We start from the raw sequence: 19,298 nt of genomic DNA, 5'->3' as shown, positions 1-19,298 counted from the left end.
TGCACAACATTTCCTTTGAACTCTCTGTGCATCCATGTGTTAAGTCTGGTTTAAAAGACGTTTCTGGGTCCAAATGGTCCCAGTGATTTGCCTCAAGTTGGCATTAAAGGAACAGCTTTTAGCTTTTGGCATTTTAGAGCCAGTTTACAGCCACAAGCTTGATCAGCACTTAGCGATTGAATCGTGGCAAAGTAAAAGAGCCTTCAAGTCAGCTCAGGATTCAAAGAAGTGACTGATGGAACTACACAGGTATCATTTCTTTTCTAATTTTTATTTATAGTTGTAGAAACAAATTCAACTTTAATTTTGACGAGTCACCTGTTAATAAGGCTCAAAATAACCTTTATAAAACTGTAGTTATCACAAATTCTTGAGGTGAATTGAATTTGAGGTTTGAATGACAAAACAGTCCCAGATTGTTATGTTGCACTCTGTACTGTGAGTCATATATGTTATAGGTCCACGGCGACAGCAGACACGAGTGTATTTACTGTAATGCTGGGCATAATTAAAATGACAAGTTGATGTGGAGGTGACGCTACAACACCGTTTGCATGCTGTGCACTTTTCACACTGTGAAAAGTGTGACTTTTAAAATGTACAGAATCACTTACATTGATATGACACAAATTTTTCTGTAAAGGCAAAGGTTCTCTGTTTCTGGTTTAGGTAGCATTTTTCAGTTTCACTACCACTAGGTTTGCAAGCATTTACAAACAAGTATGTGGCAGCTTGCTGGGCACCAAAGCAATCACAGGGAGGTCTTCAGTGCAGCACCCACTTTATTACCAATTTCACCTAATGATTGCCAGCAACCACTTGTCAACCGGGGACTAGATATCATCCTCTATCAACCACTGAGTGGTCTTTAAGTTTGTGTGACTGGGGACTAATATGTGCAGATTAGCCACTTAGCTTTATCTTAGCAATGTATGAATAAATGTGTTTAGGGTTATTTGGTAGTTAGCTGTTAGCTGATCTAAATAAAAGCAAGCAATTTAACAGCCAGATCAGCCCAGAAGTTTGGATGAATAAACCAATGTTATCCAAGACAGGAGATATTTGGCTAACAGCTTATGTCACTGTAATGTTGTTAGTAACTACAAAATATAGATCAGTGCTTTGTGGGGGCTGTTTTGTGGACTACTGCCACTGAAAAATGCATGCTAAGTTAATGTTGCCTGTCTGGCCAAGGACAAAAGAGATCCCTCCCTTCTTATTCTCAAGAGTTTGACTTCCTGGTTAATTAAAAGTTGAGCATTGCTCACTGCCACCCTGCAGAGGAGAGAAAAGACTGAAGGCACAAATGGCTGGCAATATTTCATAAAGTCTTTTGCCTTCTGCATGCTTTTATTATGTAATTTAGATTGTTTGTTTTTTGTTGTTGTTGTTGTTTTTAAAATATCTGTTTCTGATGTGTCTGCTTATTAGAACAGGTTCTACTCAGCACTGCTTTATTACAATCAGCTCTCCAGGTGCCAAATATTTGGTGCCAAATTTGGCCCACAAACACTGTAAGGTATAATTATACCTTACAGTGTTTGTGGGTCTGTCTGGTGTCTGAGCCAGTGAGTCAGTATGTATGTGGGCTCAGGGGATTCCCCTCGGTGTAGAGAAGTAGAAGAAAACCCCCTCCTTCACGGTGCAGCCTCAAGGGGATGTACAGTTCCACTGACAGCAGGGCAGTGGGGTCAGTTGTGGTGAATAAAAGGCAGAGAGGGTGACGTGGAGCTCCCTGGGTCTAAAGGGGTGAAACATAGCATGGCGATAGGAATAGGAGATTAACAGGGAGAGGGGGCTGAAATGCAGCTGGCTCTGAGTGTGGAAACTAAAGGGAGTGTGGGTGTGGAAGTAGACACTGAAGCAAAGTTTCCCCTGACCAGAAATGAAACAATGACTGTACAGTTACAACCCAAAATACTGGCTCCATTACACTCTGAAACAGACAGAATAGAATAGAATAGAATAGAATAGAATAGAATAGAAAAACAGATTACATACATTATTTCTCAGCAGTGGGAGCTGAGGAAGATGAGCAGTCATACAGTGAAGTTACTACTCTGTATGAAAGCAGTATTGTGCTGTTGCATGGCAACAGTTTCCACAGAAATCTTTGTTCAGAAACACTCCTCTTTGGTCTTCACATAACTGCAGCGAGCAGAAAAATGGGCTGACTGCAGGAATACAAATGAACCATTTTAGCTTGCAGGGGCTAAAGAGTTGTTTTTACAGGGAAGCTAAAGCAGAAGATGTAACCTGGAGTCTAGCCTTCTGTTGTATTTCACATCCCAACCATTTCTGTATCATGACTGCACTGTATTAGTGGATACAGTCCACATTGGACATAGGACAAAATGTGCAGTTAGGATAATAGGATAAAATGTGCAGTTTCTACAATGAAGGCAATAATTAAAGAAATGAAACGTTCTTTCTAGACTAAAGGCCCTTCGTTATGAACTTACATAACAGACAGAGAATTTGTAAAGCATTAATTTTATGCCTTGTATAACATTAAGATATACATTAAGATATACATTAAGATATACATTAAGATATACAGTTGTGGTCAGAAGTTTGCACACACTCATAATGAGGATGAATGTTATGGTGATTTGGGGGTTTTACTGATGTCTTGAAACTGTTCTTTTACAGAGTGGAATGACTGTACAGCATTCATCTTTAGTGAGTTTAAAAAACATGATTTTGGCACACAGGTTTTATTTTCTCTTAGCCATGCTGGACCAAAAGTATATATATAGCCTCAAATATATGCATAAACTCACTGAAATCTTTTAATCAATGGAGATGAAGGTTCTACAGTGTGAAGTCAAGACCTGTTAACTTCTCATTAGTGATCCTGATTAACCGCAACTAGTAGTTTGTCATCGCCAGCAAAAAAGGATTTGTTCGACAGCACTCACTGGATTGACCGATACTCCGAACAATGGGAAAGTCCGAGGGAGATTTAAGGAAAAGTGTTGTAGGCCTCTGAACCCTTACTAAATAACCGAAGATCCCATCATCAGTTCAGACAACCGTATAAAAGTACAAGTTATTTGGATCTGTCACCACTTTGCTAAGATCTAGAAGAAGAGCCAATCTGTCACCCTCAGGTGAGAGGAAATTGGTTAGAAACAACCCAGGAACCACCAAGACTCAAGCATGCCATGAACTGGAAACTGCTGTAGCACCACAGTGCTACCTCTCTGCTCCAAAATCAAAACCTTGAAGCTCGAGTGGAAATTACAGTAAGGGTTCTCAAGTAAGGGTTGCTAGCATTTAGGAAGACTGTTCTTGGTCTGCATTATGATTTTAGATTTAGCTATTGTTTGTTAATATATTAGGAAACCTTAGTTTCAAAGATGTTTAATCATAACTGGAGATGCAATTAAATGGTTTGTTGTTCTACCATCCATACTATTAGTGTGTTTAAGATCACTGTCCCGCTGAAGAATGAATCTGCTGCCAATCAGATGGTTTTTTAGATAGTATTGCATGGTGGATCAAAATCAGATACTTTTCCGTGTTCATAACTCCATCAGTTTTGACAAGATCTCTAACACCACTGACTGAAATGCAGCTCCAATCCATGACAGAGCCTCCACCGTGTTTTACACCTGGCTGTAAACACACGCACTGTTGTATTTTATCCTGACCTCCTCCGTACTGATGACAGTGTAAATCAGAAATTAAAAATTTGGATTTTCCAAGACATCTTGTCTCTGACTTTTATTGCAGTTCTTGTATAATTTGGTGTGCCTTCTTTCTTAAGACTGGCTTGTCTCTTACGGAAATTTTCCTACTCCACTTCTATCAAAGTTTGGATATAATATTCTCAACACTAAGCATTCCTGGGAGGGGCTTAGCTTAGCTGCCAACTTGGCACTTACTGCTAACAGTGGTTTTTGAAAGATCCTGTAGTCAGTGACCACTCTCTATCATGTGTTTAGGGAGTCACCGTCACATGAAAAAAAGTTTCCACAGGACTTTATGCAATCCTGTGTAAAACAAAGTACACCAATGATTCAGTAGGTTGTAGAACCACCTTTAGCAGTGATATCTTGAAGTAATCAGTTTCTGTATGACTTTATCAGTCTCTGTGCATTGTGCAATATGGCCAAACACTTTGGCCTTATCTGTCCAAAGGACATTGTTCCAGAAGTCTTGTGGTTTGTTCAAATGCAGCTTTGCAAATCTCAGGTATGCTTCCATGTTGTTTTCATAGAGAAGCCATACTTCCTCAGTCTGTTTTCTAATTGCAGTTTTATGAACTTTAACATTTAACTTGCTAACTGAGCACTGTAGAGTCTAAGTTTGGATAGTAATAGTTTCTCTGAGTATTGCACAGTCTGAGCTGGAATATCCACATCTTTGAAGATTGTGGGATTGTGTAACACACCTGAATGCTCCAGACCAGCAAACTGACAACATTTCTGCTTTTTTAGAGGTGCTCACTTGCTGAAGACTAATTAATCGAGTGGATTTGATTTTTAGCACCTGGTTGCTACTTACCCTCCTAATACCTCTCGTAGCTGTAAGGATTTCTTTTAACACAGGGTGCTGTGCAGATTCTCTCGTTTACATGGCTGTATATGTTGAGTGCTATACAGGGAGTGCAGAATTATTAGGCAAATGAGTATTTTGTCCACATCAACCTCTTCATGCATGTTGTCTTACTCCAAGCTGTATAGGCTCGAAAGCCTACTACCAATTAAGCATATTAGGTGATGTGCATCTCTGTAATGAGAAGGGGTGTGGTCTAATGACATCAACACCCTATATCAGGTGTGCATAATTATTAGGCAACGTCCTTTCCTTTGGCAAAATGGGTCAAAAGAAGGACTTGACAGGCTCAGAAAAGTCAAAAATAGTGAGATATCTTGCAGAGGGATGCAGCAGTCTCAAAATTGCAAAGCTTCTGAAGCGTGATCATCGAACAATCAAGCGTTTCATTCAAAATAGTCAACAGGGTCGCAAGAAGCGTGTGGAAAAACCAAGGCGCCAAATAACTGCCCATGAACTGAGAAAAGTCAAGCGTGCAGCTGCCAAGATGCCACTTGCCACCAGTTTGGCCATATTTCAGAGCTGCAACATCACTGGAGTGCCCAAAAGCACAAGGTGTGCAATACTCAGAGACATGGCCAAGGTAAGAAAGGCTAAAAGATGACCACCACTGAACAAGACACACAAGCTGAAACGTCAAGACTGGGCCAAGAAATATCTCAAGACTGGTTTTTCTAAGGTTTTATGGACTGATGAAATGAGAGTGAGTCTTGATGGGCCAGATGGATGGGCCCGTGGCTGGATTGGTAAAGGGCAGAGAGCTCCAGTCCGACTCAGACGTCAGCAAGGTGGAGGTGGAGTACTGGTTTGGGCTGGTATCATCAAAGATGAGCTTGTGGGGCCTTTTCGGGTTGAGGATGGAGTCAAGCTCAACTCCCAGTCCTACTGCCAGTTTCTGGAAGACACCTTCTTCAAGCAGTGGTACAGGAAGAAGTCTGCATCCTTCAAGAAAAACATGATTTCCATGCAGGACAATGCTCCATCACACGCGTCCAAGTACTCCACAGCGTGGCTGGCAAGAAAGGGTATAAAAAAAGAAAAACTAATGACATGGCCACCTTGTTCACCTGATCTGAACCCCATTGAGAACCTGTGGTCCATCATCAAATGTGAGATTTACAAGGAGGGAAAACAGTACACCTCTCTGAACAGTGTCTGGGAGGCTGTGGTTGCTGCTGCACGCAATGTTGATGGTGAACAGATCAAAACACTGACAGAATCCATGGATGGCAGGCTTTTGAGTGTCCTTGCAAAGAAAGGTGGCTATATTGGTCGCTGATTTGTTTTTGTTTTGTTTTTGAATGTCAGAAATGTATATTTGTGAATGTGGAGATGTTATATTGGTTTCACTGGTAAAAATAAATAATTGAAATGGGTATATATTTGTTTTTTGTTAAGTTGCCTAATAATTATGCACAGTAATAGTCACCTGCACACACAGATATCCCCCTAAAATAGCTCAAACTTAAAACAAACTAAAAACTACTTCCAAAAACATTCAGCTTTGATATTAATGAGTTTTTTGGGTTCATTGAGAACATGGTTGTTGTTCAATAATAATATTCCTCAAAAATACAACTTGCCTAATAATTCTGCACTCCCTGTATGGTGAGCTCATAGCTAAACTGAGAAAATACTTTTGACAGTAATGGGACCAGTCTCTCTGTGCCATAATTTATATCACTGCTATTGCATTTTTAAAATGTAACAGATTAGTGTCAGCTAAAAATATATAAAGACTACCATACATTTTTATGAATAACAGGTGATAACAAGGAGTATAAATTGTCATCAAGTGAGCAAAAAGATTAACACGATTAATCGGGCCAGTCTTTCTTTTGGTTACAAACTGAGATTCAGCTGTTTTTTGTTATGTAATATTAAAACAGAGTTACTAAGATTCTGGAGCATTAAAGTATCTTTATTAATTGAAAGAAAAGGGGGTTAATTAGCTTTAGCTGTTCACGCTCTGGTGACAATTTCTCTCTATTATTCTTTAAGATTTAACTCTTATTTATAATGTTGTACTTTAAACTGTGCCACTTTTTTTCTGCAAGTCAGGAAATAGAATAATCCACTTGAAATCAAGCCTATTTAATGGACAATGACAAACTCATCCTGATATTTAATTTTATTATTCTTGTTTTGAAAATGGAACTGTTAATTAGATTTGACACTCATGGCATTATATCACTGTCTGATTTAACTTTTCCTTTGTCTGACTCAAAATAATTGGTGAACATGAATGGGGTTTTATTGAGAAACACGTACAGGAACATCTTTTTTATTTGAAATAAAATATGTTAAAAGATTATCAATAGCTCTGATGTTCATCCTGTAAAACATGGGTGCTAAATCAGGTATTCTACCACAGCAGTGTAGAGGGAGAATAGAGAGATGCGAAGAGTATGTTTTGTCTGATTAACATGGTCAGACAGATGAAGATGAGAGAGACAGATGACTTCATAATCTATTGAAAGAGCCAATGTAACATCTCATCATGTAGTTAGAAGCAAGCAACAACTCATCAAACCCGAGCTCTACACCTTTATCTGGAGCTCCTTTGACAATGTGAGCTCTGTGTTCGAGCTTCTCCACCGCAATCACATGGTACCAGCTCATATCTCTTTTATTGGTCTTTACCTTTTCCTTTTTTTTTTACTCTCTACTTGTTGCCTTTGTATCTTTTCCATATTCTGCTGTTCAGACTATCAGAGATATTGTTCCACCTACTACACGCAACCCCAGAAAAACCTTCAGCCCACCTGTACTACGGTGAAGCCTGCCTCTCTAAATCCAGCTCAGTGCGATAAACTTAAAATCTGTGCTGATCAGGGCGTTGTGCTGTTACTGTGAAGCTGTGATGGTGATTGGCAGTGGCACTCTTGCTCAGGGATTTTAAATTTTGCAGCATCACGCCTCGTCCTCACTACTGAAACATCTATTTTTGCTGCACAAGAAGAGAGGAGGGTTGTGATATAATACACTCCGGATAAAACATCTTAACAGTGGCAAATAAACGTGATTGATCATTTAAGAAAAAATGATTCTCCCTATATTTTTCAGCTTAAGGATATATATATATATATATGTGTGTGTGTGTATATATATACACACACACACATATATATATATATATATATCCTTAAGCTGAAAAATATAGGGAGAATCATTTTTTCTTAAATGATCAATTTACAGCAAATTTATATAATGGATCACAAAGCAATGACTGTATTCACGTTTATGTGTCCATAATAAAGTGTCCAGTTCAGCGCTCATATAACCGTATAAAATTTTAGAAAGCTGTTTTTGAACTACTGTAATGGTGAGGTGGATCTGCGGCTGATTGTTATAGCAGTGTCCATGGTGCTAAATCGTCTATAGCTTAAGGGTCCTTCAGCAGGGCAGGTTGTTGAGTTTGAGTTTGTATAATTGCTGCATAATGCTTCCCTCTACTGGTCAAAAGCATGAAGAGCAGCCGATATACAGAATCATTAGAAATAGTGGTAATGAAGAAGTGTGCATTCATGCGTGCACAGCTGTAGCAGCCACTGATAGTCAACCTAGAAACATTCAAATAAAAGTCATTATGAAATAATAGGTTTTCTCAAGGCTGCCATCTAGTGTTTAATAGTCAACGCAACAAAACTAAACGTGACAGAAGAAACGTGATTCAGTCATTGTTTCAATAGTTTATATTTTGTTATCTTCAACAGCTGTAGGAAAATGTAAAAATATCTTCATCTTCATGGAGTATATTTACTTTTTTAAGCCTGGATGGAAGATAATATCATCTTTTTCTGTATTTTCATGCACTACAAATCTTTACTTGAATATTCAGTAAATTTACAAAATGACCACAATCTTCTCCTCTAATGTCAAAAGCAACAACGAACAAAAGAATTAAGAGAAAAAGACACAAATAAATGTACAAAAACATACTTTCTGTGTTTTAAATCCATGTGAGCCAGATTAATCAGCACTCTCTGTAAAAGCTTCATCTTCATACAAGTCCTCCAACTCTCCTTCTCTGCTTCCCTCTCTGCTGACTTTCCTGCAGGCGACAAACGCTCAGTCATGTCGTTGAAGGTGCAGCACTATGTGAGATTGCATGTGAGGAAGAGGAGGGAGGAGGGGTCACACTAGACTACAAATGTTATGGCGTACTCGTCCTTCACAGCAAAGCTTATCACTTGCCCCCCAACATCAACCTCAATAGGACGCAAGAGGGAGGAAAAGCCAACACAAAGCAGTTGTCAACAACGCCATGTGTCCTTTTATTTTTGGTACAGCTCGTTGCTGAGAGATTTGTGTTGTCTTGTTCCTCCTAAATCCTCTTAAGGTTGAACAAACAACCGATGAGCTCCACTAAGTATGAAGCATCTGAGCTCAGCCTAAATGCTTAAAAATTTACCTCAAGGAAGGATGAAGGTGAGACGAAGACCCCAGTAAGCCCCAAGAACCACTGTAAGAAGGAGATGTGACGTAAGAGGCCAGGATTTAAAGTTTGTAATGCAGTTTATGACAAACACAAATTTTACTTTAGAAACGCAGCAGTTGGTTGTGGACAGAAATTTTGGGGAAAATTGCTTTTTTCCTTCAGAGTTAGATCAAAAATTTGATGACAGCTATATGTCTGTTTATATTTATGAATGTGAAGCTACAGCCTGATACTGGCTTAGCATAAATACAAGAGAAGTGCAGGAACTGCTGATCTTAATTGTAGCCTTAATCTTTAACAACTCTTTCAATCTGTACAAAAGAGCGTGTTGTGGATTTTGGGTGTGTTATGTGTAGAATGAAAGTCATTCATTTGCAAAGTTTTGTTTTTACATTTCAGTTTTTACATGTATTGTGTTACTGTGTAAGATTGTGAGGTGCTGTTATCCAGATTTTGAGTGATGGTAGCTGTTTTTGCTGCTGGCTAGTGCTTCATATTTTACTGATAGACATGTTCTCTGCAGAAAAAGATCAGTGAGTTCAATTCATTAATTTTGTGGTTATACGTAAATAAGATGAATAAGATCACTTTTTTAAGCTATTTTTGCCCACCGGGTTTTTTTTCCAATGACTGAAAAACTTGAGCGTACAAGCAGTCAAAATAAAATCAAGCAATAGACGAAGAAACAGAATAAATCTACTTCTGTGATCGTCCATTAATAATATATTGTAATTTGTGCTGGAATTTTTTAAAAAATGTCTAAAAAAAACAACCCCATTTGTTAGTATTATACTATGATAATGCGTTGGAAGATTAACCTGGCTCAGGCTAAACATGAAGTTAATTCTGACCTGGATCAAAGTGCCACACTACGTCATCCCTCCAAGAAGATCAATCTAAAAAGTTTTGATCTTCTTTAAGCTGGCTGGAGCGCCAATCAATACCTTTCAGAGTGTGGAATATTTCTGCCTTTAATTTGATTTAAAAAGCGTTGCCATTATTAGCTCAAATGATCAGAAGATTTCAGTATTTACTCATCACATGTGTCAGATGGGCTTCACATATTTTGCTGAGTGGGAGACTGCAGCTCTGTGCTGTAGTACTGCTGGTAGCTGGGTAAGTGTGGAGGAGGATGTAGCTTCTCATCTCTTCTCATGGAGGCGTAATTAGCTGTGCCCCCCACAGACCGTTAATGGAAAACAAAAGCAGCGCAGCCACTACCGCTGCCACCGGGGGCTCCCACTTAGCTTATCAGGAGAGGACAAATGCTTTTATCTGCCTGCTGCTCGTTTAAGGACACAACAAATACAGTGTAAGAGCTACTCGGTATTTGAAGATTAATGCTCTTGATATGCTGGAACTGTAGATCTCCTATGTGTAATATGGGAAAGAGACTCTACATATGAACTGATCTATTTTTATCCAAGCATCTGCTCGCTGCTTTGCTTTGTTAGAGGCCTAATCGCAGAGCTGGCAGTCTGGCAGAGCGGCGCAGGCAGGATTTGCAGAGTAGGCTACTTACGTAAGAAGACCTCCAGGGGCAGACATGGACCTCTCCGCCCGTCTGCCCTGACACTCAAAGGGATTACTGAAAGACCGCTTCCTCAGCATGGACTTCACAAGAATCTGAGGGACATCAGAGAGAGTATCAGTGAATTCCCATTTGATTTACATTTTTGGTAAACTGTTGAGCTGCAAATCTTAGTTTTTAATTCTATTATATAATGAAAAAATAATTTAAAAAAATTATCCCATGCAATGTTAAGCATGCAATATGTCTTCTAATGCATGCTTCTGGAGGCAGGAGGTCTGAGCACTTCAAAATCATAATAACCCACTGATTTTTTTTAACCATTTTACTGTTACTTTTGTGTGCTTTCTCTCTTTTCTCTTGCGTGGTTTTGAAGCATAAAGGACTGAAGTAATTGAGTTCTACTACCAGATTACCATTTAAAACATGCAGATGAGATGTTTTTGTTTCTTTTCATTGTTGTTGTTGCGTTACTTTAACACATTCAAATTACAGCCACGCAATACATTACTTTTTTTTTTTTTTTTGCAAAGACCACAGTGCCAGCTGCAGGTACTGTGGTCTTTGCATGATCAATCAGATGTGTGCGACTCACCACAGTGGAGAGGCTGGGGATGAGTTTAATGCTGTTCTGCACCTCCTCCTCAGTGACCTCAACAACCGTGCAGTGCTCCTCCTCCAGAGGGAGAGGATTTGCACCGTTCTCTGTCACCCACGGATGGAGCTGCATCCGGACCACATATGTTCATTATAATTGATGTTGTTTCTGTGATTCTAGGATGTAGATGTGATAGATTTTCCTTCTCACCTTAATTTCTGGGATGGTGATTCTTGTTTCAGGGTTTTTATCCAGCATCCTTTCAATGAGCTCCTTCAGTTCATTACTTATTAATGGCCTGTCAAAATAAAAGAGTCAGAAAAATAAGTGGATAGGAATTAAACACATTTAGGTATGTTAACATGTGACATGAAGCTACTGATGAATAATAATATATTATACAATAATATTAAATATCAAATCATTATAGACTGAATGTCAGTAAGTTCCAAAATGCTAAACAAGTGAGCACAAGTTTATAAAATATTTAAAGCGCCGATGAAAAAAAACAGCTAGCTGACAGAAGATAAATGAATTAAAGTAAAAACACAAATTACTGACTCCTTACCTTTAACTAGATTTGATAAAACACTTATGAATAAAGAAAATAACAAATTATAATCAAATAAATGATCAGAGACCAAAAGCAAATAGATTTGTTCCCATTTTTTGCTTGATCTCAGGAGAAATCTATTCAATGAATCTATAAGAAACTACGATTTTAACCCATACTGGTCCTACTATATTTTAGTCTTATGTATCTACATAGAACATTTACACAAACCTTGAAAGTCAAAATCTGATATTGTCTACTGAACAATCCTACAGTTTGCTTACGTCTCTGGAAACTCCACAGGTTTGTTCTTTATCTTGTTGTGTAGAGAAACTATGTATTCATCATAAAAAGGACACTAAAGCAGGAAAAATAGAAGAAAAGGGATTCAAATGTTAAACGACTGATGTAAAAGTGTATTAATCTACAAGCATCATGCTGCAAACATGCTTACCATCCCAAAGACGAAGCAGTACAGTGTGACTCCCATCGCCCACACGTCTAATGCCTGGCAAATAAACACAAATGATCACAGTGACACCACTGAAAGGCTCTCAGCTGGTTCGCTAAGCATCACTTCTTGATACTTTCTCTCAACTAACACAGCCTGATATGTAAAATCAAAGCATAGTTAAATCACTGATGACCAATAGGGAAAAGATTGTCTCACTTTTCCACTGAAGCTCTGCTCGTGTTCGGTCATCATCTCCGGAGCCATGAAGGCCGGCGTCCCCGCTGTGCTTGACAGAAGGGCGTCTGTCCCCTCAAACTCTTTGCTCACACCAAAGTCTGCTATCTTGACGTGGCCATCATCTCCCAACAGCAGATTAGATGGTTTAATGTCCCTGTGAATAATCCTTTGGTAGTGTACTGCACAAAAAAATATAGATTTAACATTAATTTACATTACATTTACATTTTTCCTGTTAAGTTTATTATTTATGTACAGTTTTATATTCTAAAGTTAAAAAACAGCTTAAAATTAACCTTTGAATATTTTCTCAAATATTTTTCTTTTAAAGTCAAATATTATCCAACAGCTTATCTGACCCAGATCATGGGGCAGCTGTCAAAGCAGAAACACCAGACTTCACTGCCCCAAAGACATCCTCCAGCTTTTCCAGCAGGATACTGAATCATTCCCAAGCTACTGAAGAGACACAATTGAGGACATCCTCCTGTCCAGGGTGTCTTCCTGGATCTGAGACAGATCCTGACTGCTTTTGGTCTCCACACACCTCAGCTTGATATTGTAAAAGCTCATGATGAACATATTTGCAGTTAGTAAAATCAACTTAGTTAAGCTGCTAATCGTTTTGAAATGTGTAGCTGTGACAGGAACGATCATTTGGGCTTAATTTCATATGGAAACAAATTGTAGACACAGATATTCACCCATTCCTGCCTTGAGGCTTATGAGTGAAGTGAATGCAACTGAACAGATATGTAAAATCAGATAGAAATGTGTCAGAAAGTCTGTGTACTTACAGTACTCTATTCCAAGGACAACGTCTCTGAAGTAAAAGCGAGCCTGCTGCTCCGTTAGAGGGTTGTCAGTAGGCACCTCCATCACCGGTCTGACCAACATGAGAGGTGCACAAAAGCAGAAACTTACATTAAATAGTCATGCTGTATCTAATCATCATGGTGGCATCCCCAACTCAATAAAATCCCAATTCAGAGCTCAATAGAATACATGAAAGCACAACAACATACCCTTTTGTCACCAATTCGAAGGCTTGAAGACAGATTAAAATGAGATTTTAATGACTTCTTGCCTTCTTATTGAAAACAGTATTGCAGCAAAATAGATTCATAAATTATAATAAATATAAATTATTGCCTACCCATGTGAAGTCCATCTTCATCAGGATCATCCAGCACCTGGAAGACACAGTAACTGATGTTTATAATAATAGTAATATTATTATTATTATTATTATTATCATTATTATTATCATCATTATTACTACTACTACTATTATCATCATCATCATCATCATCATCATCATCATCATCATCATCATCATCATCATCATCATTATTAAAATAATAAGTCTTTGGCTCCTTTCCCTTTGCTAGTGGAGAAAGTTTAGTCTTTTTCTAGTCTATCGTTCTGTCCACCACAAGCACATTTTAAGCACAAGGAAGCAGCACAAAGGCCAGTGACACAATTACAGTGTTTGTTTGTTTTTAAACATCTTTTACAAAGACTGACTCAAACAGGGATAGAAGAAATAGATGGTTTTGGTTTTCTACATTAATACAACCAGGAAGTGTAAATTATCAGATTAATGATGGGATGACACAGGCACAGTTAATCTGGCATGTTTTTCATCGGCAAGAGCAACCAGGGCTCAGGCACAGGGTGAACATGCAAACTCCACACAGAAGAGCGGTCAGTACTCGGGTTTGAACCCACTGCTGTGAGGCAATAGTGCTGCCCTCACCTGGTAACTAGCCTCTGTTAAATCTACACTGTAGGTACGTTTTAACCCCAAGACGCTCTAAAATCTTAAAATGTAACCTGACGTCCAGCGCTCTGAAAATGTACCTACACCTCTCATTGATTCAGGCTGAATTGGCCTATTTTCTACTCCTCCTGTGCATTTCCAGCCTCAGTTTTTGAGTGTATCAGTAAGAAAATAACAACATTGCCTCAGCATAATATGTCCACAATTCTTGAAGGGAGATTTTGAAAAACGATTGACGTGAATGTGAGGGAATGTTCAAAGATGTGGAAAAACCTGAGCAATAGATATGTTTTCCTCCAGAGAAAAAAAAACACACAAAAAAAAAAAAAACCTGCCCCACCAGGGAAATACATCAGAGGGTTTTTTTATTTGTTTCTATTGTGGCTGGCACCACATAAAATACTGGGCCGTGACCACAATGTAATTAACACTACACACAGGGATGCATGCTGGCAACCATGTCAACCACATACATAGGTTACGTCATAAGCTCTACGAAGATTCACTGCCGAAGTCTAAATCAGCCGTGAGATGTTTCCATCACTGCAGACTGGAGTTGGACCTTACACCAGTCACTAATGCAGAATCATTTCACCCAGCAATGTTTATGGTACCGAACTGAAGACAAAAACCAGATGTGAGCAGATTCTTTTTAGTCCATTGCTGGAGGTTTGAAGCTGCCAACAGCAGGGACAACTTTAGAAGTTGCTCGTTATGTTTTCTAGAAAGAATAAATATCAGTGATTACTACAGAGTGAATCCACTGGGAGAATTCAAGACAAAAGCCTGATATTAACATACATTAGTGTGTACCATTGCGAAGGGGCTTAAACCACCCACCAACACTATCTAATATCTGCCTTTTTCCTGGATCAAATAACAGCTCATGATACGAAGCATGTTGAAGATGTCACTTCTGTGGGGAATCACTCTGTGACTCTGTGTAAGCCACCATTTCCCTGCATCTCTGCTTGAACCTTAATCCAACATATTATCCAATCCAAAGTTGCATTCCGCTCTGTATTAAAAGCAGAAAAAGACTTTTCTATTATAAAGTGTTTATTGCATTCAATATCGTGCATACTTCAGCACAACTTTCATTCAAAGCTGAAATGTTTGTCGTGTTTATTTGTGTTGTTCTAAGCTTCCAATGAGATTGTAAGACTGAGTCCTCGTACCAACCTCGATCAGTTTGACAACATTATGATGGTCCAGTTTCTTCAGGATGGCGATCTCCTTGTACACGCTCTCCAGAGGCAAGGCGGCTTTAGGGAACGGATCCTGCTGTGACTTTGACCCTGAGGTTGGCAGGCGGCCTGGAATGTATACACATACATACACACACATAACCACTAAAACCACAGCAAAAATGCCAAAAGGGAATTAATACTTATGACTAAGAATAATTATTCACTCACGCAAAAATCCACACTGCCTCATCAGCTTCTTCTTTGAAACTACTTTCATTGCCTAAATGAATTAAATAAAGCAAATTGTGGTAATAAAGGCAAACTGACATGTAAATTCTTCAGTATAGTTTAATCTTTTGACTTACATAGTGCTCTTCTGAATCTTCATTATAAGCCAATTTCACTACTCCATACGAACCCTGGAGTGAAACACCAAAGGTAAAAAGGTTCATAAATCGCATTCCCTCACTTCTGTATTACCAGAGTATATGCTATATCATGATTTTAATTTACCTTTCCAATCTCTTCCTTTAGTTTATACTGGTTAAGCTGGATACAGTCCTACATAAGTGAAGGATAGAATTCCATTATCTGATCAGTAAAATATCAAATTATTTAAAAATAATGTGAAAATTATGTAAGAATATCTCACATCAACGCCAGTGATTGACACACGTTTGGTCTCAATGGTTGGCTGTCGGGCCATGCGACTCCCTCTCTCCTGCAGAGACATTTTCCTGTCTGAGAGGCGAATTCGGTTGGTGTTGGTGGTCCTTGGACCACCCGACCTGTAGCCATTAGGAGGGGTTAAACGGTTGGCGGCCACGTTCATGGCTGCCACCAAGTCAGCAAGCTCGCCGTTGTTCTCCAATTCCAGCTCTGGCCTGCTGACGGTGTCAGCGCTCATGGTGGTTAACTCTGACTCACTCACAGCTCAGCGTCCCAGAGATGTTTTGGTGAAGAGCTAGAGGACGCATCATGGTGCTGACAGGTTGAAGCAGAAACAGAGGCATGACGAGATTTTGATACTGAGATCTTTGACTGGAAGAAAGTACTACTGCATAGCCTCTGTCAAATATGTTGCTTCGATTTTTTTTGAGTAGTACTTCTGTGTTGACATTTGCATCAGCTCTGATTCATGCAAAAATGTTCTGCTGCATTTTAATACAATATTAACATCTTAATGCATAATATTGCTGGCTGTGACCGCACCAAGAGTCAGTGCATCTACATCTGTGGCGATGAGGTTCAATGTTGCCTCTCATTAAGACACACATTAAAGGAGCAGGTTTTCCAACCTTGTTAGAGTCTGTACAGACAGATTGTGGGATGTTGGCTAACGCCTCAGGGTGACACTGTCACTGTAGATGTAACTATGACCTTCTGACTGTCTTTGTATTTGTTTTTGATAAGACTACAATGCTATGGCATTTCCGAGCATCTGGTTACATTTTTGCCTTAAATTCAATAGAGACAGAAGATTAACTAAAATAATGACTGATTTTTAACATTTATAGTAAATCTTAAAGGAGGCACACAGGTAGGATTAAAACTGTTATCTCTTTATTTGTATGCAAACATTTAATCATATAGTACACCATAATGCAGCCAGGTCACCACAAGATTTATCACCTTTATCACTTTTTTTGAAAAATTTAAAGTTGAACTATTGAAATGTTGGGTTTAATTACTTTGCACAACTGTTCTTAAGTGTTCTGTTATTGAAATATACAAACATGCAATAATATCCAAAAATCTCCTTATATGATTTTTGTGACTTTAAAACAGCAGGATGCCTTGATATTTTTAGATTTATTTCTGCACTAAAGCCGCAGCAACTGTTGCATTGTGGGTAATGTAGGCACCAGAATTTGTGGAATAAAGAAGAAGCCCAGCAATGTTGTTGTTATTTGACTGCATAAGAGTTGAGGGTAAAATATAAACAATCTGATGTTAAAGTGTCACGTGAAGATGTGGTAAATTTGGTCTTCAGTAGTAAAAGGAGAAAAATGCAGTTTCAAGAGTCCAAAGGTGTAAAACAAAATTGGGCTCTTATGATCTGGATGAGGTTTTCAGATCATAAGAGTTAGCGGGAGCCAAAACAGACTTGTTGACAAAGGACAAAAGGAAAGACGTGACTAATTATATACAGAGGACTGATTACACAACAAGACAATTAAGACAGGGCGGGCAATCGCAAACAAGGACACTCAGACAGGAGAAGACAAGTCACACATGGAAAAGGAGTGAGTGAAGACGATGAGATAAAGTACAGATGAGTGAGATGACACACAGGGAGGAGAAACTACCAACGTAAGGCAAGACAGAGAGGAAAAGACAGAAACACTGGGACACTACAAACACAAGAAATGAATAAGAATAAAATCCAACCAGGAACCAGAACCCAGAAACAGAAAGTAATGTTTGTCCTGTAACACTGAAAACACATGAACATTAACTGTCTCAGGAGTCTTTGCAGTCTTAGCAAAAAACTGCCCGTAACCAAAACAAGTGACTGTTCACTTCAGGTCGGTGCAGTGATAACTAATGAGACAGTGAATAATCACAATACTTCAAACTACAGCTCATGTACTGTGAAAGAAAAATCACAATTTCATGGAGGGACAGAAAAAATGAAAAGAGATGTGCTGAAAAGTGAAAGGACAGCTTTTAGCACATCGTGTCAAAATGAGAGTTTCACATCAGTGATTTTGTTTTAATAACTAGCAAAATTAAAATTCAAGTGATTGCTCTGAAGCCATACTTCAGAGGACTAACTTTTAAACTTACGTACAAAAAAACTCGAAATATCAACCTAACCTTGTTTGTTAGTTGTTGTTCATCCCCTCCATGCCATAATTATTTCTTATTTACTCACAACATGCAGCAATCACAGACTCACAGGACTCTTTTCACACTTTTTCTGCAAACTTTTGCGAACAATAAAATGTGTTGTGCTTTTTGTGCAAATAGAAAGTCTGGTTAAGAGAAAGGCCCGTTTGTGGTTTGTGAGTTGAAATAATCCTTTGAGGAGTTTGGAGTTATATAAATAATGACTTCTGCAAACTCCAGCACAAGCATAGATAAGATAAGAAGTGATGTGAACAGAAACAAAGGCAAAGACACAGAAAAGGAGAAATCCTAACAATCAGAAGGTGCAGATAACCATTAACTCTTTATGAGCAAGACTTCTGTTGCCCATAATGCAAAACTGAGAACTGCAAAGCTTTTTGTGAAGATCTGTAATATTTCAAGACGACACAATTTGCACATTTAAAAAGTAATGTTGTTATAAATTTTTAAAAAGGAGAAAAGGACCTAAGAAATGCAAAAAAAACCTAAAATAAAACCCTATAACCTCATTAGAGCTGTCTTCAGCATACCACACACACAGTAAAACACATCACTATGCAAAATTTTAAAAAATTAAGTACAAGCAGAATCGCTTCCTCACCCAGTGGACATGTCCTGTGTTCAGAGCTGTGGTGGTAAATCTGAATGTTGTCTGGATATGAAGCGCCTCTCAGTCTCAGTGCAGGACTTTCACTGACGGATGGCAGCGCTGGACTTAAGGATTAACTGAGGCTACATATAGCCTCAGTTATTCTGAGGGCAGCAGTGGTCATGTTGACAGGGTGATCAAGACAGGACAAGGCTAGACAACAGAGACACACAAAACCAAGAATAATCCCACAGTGATAGCGACAATATGTCAACAACACACACTCTCACAATATGCTGTGTACTGCCGTTTTCTTTTCATCCTTTACTGTGATAAATACAGCAGATTTATATAAAAAGTATGCAGTATATAAATACTAAGGTCTTTAATCATTACAAGTTACAATTCTTTTAAATTATTTTGAAATTCTCTAGAACTCATCTTGAACAAATATTAAGCATGGCAAGGAAACTATTTATGTAATTTATTGACAAGAATAAATAACT

The 19,298-nt window shown here is 38.6% G+C and overlaps 1 protein-coding gene across 1 annotated transcript; it reads right to left on the bottom strand.

The window, feature by feature from the left end:
• Window positions 1-8,386: 8,386 nt before the first annotated feature.
• On the bottom strand, window positions 8,387-18,876 carry camkk1b (calcium/calmodulin-dependent protein kinase kinase 1, alpha b). Its single transcript, XM_080889360.1, has 17 exons — window positions 18,805-18,876; window positions 16,003-16,334; window positions 15,864-15,911; window positions 15,716-15,769; window positions 15,579-15,630; window positions 15,343-15,476; window positions 13,534-13,570; window positions 13,403-13,424; window positions 13,175-13,263; window positions 12,357-12,556; window positions 12,141-12,194; window positions 11,971-12,044; window positions 11,344-11,431; window positions 11,131-11,259; window positions 10,527-10,630; window positions 8,978-9,028; window positions 8,387-8,617 (listed from the first exon to the last, which is right to left on the bottom strand). Exons 2-17 carry the CDS (start codon window positions 16,255-16,257, stop codon window positions 8,536-8,538), a joined length of 1,473 nt encoding a protein of 490 aa, XP_080745486.1. The 5' UTR covers window positions 16,258-16,334; window positions 18,805-18,876; the 3' UTR covers window positions 8,387-8,535.
• Between the last annotated feature and the right edge of the window lie 422 nt (window positions 18,877-19,298).

The sequence above is a fragment of the Rhamphochromis sp. 'chilingali' genome, assembly GCF_963969265.1.
Source record: "Rhamphochromis sp. 'chilingali' genome assembly, chromosome: 8".
NCBI lineage: Eukaryota > Metazoa > Chordata > Actinopteri > Cichliformes > Cichlidae > Rhamphochromis > Rhamphochromis sp. 'chilingali'.
This window is presented reverse-complemented; position numbering and strand designations above follow the sequence as displayed.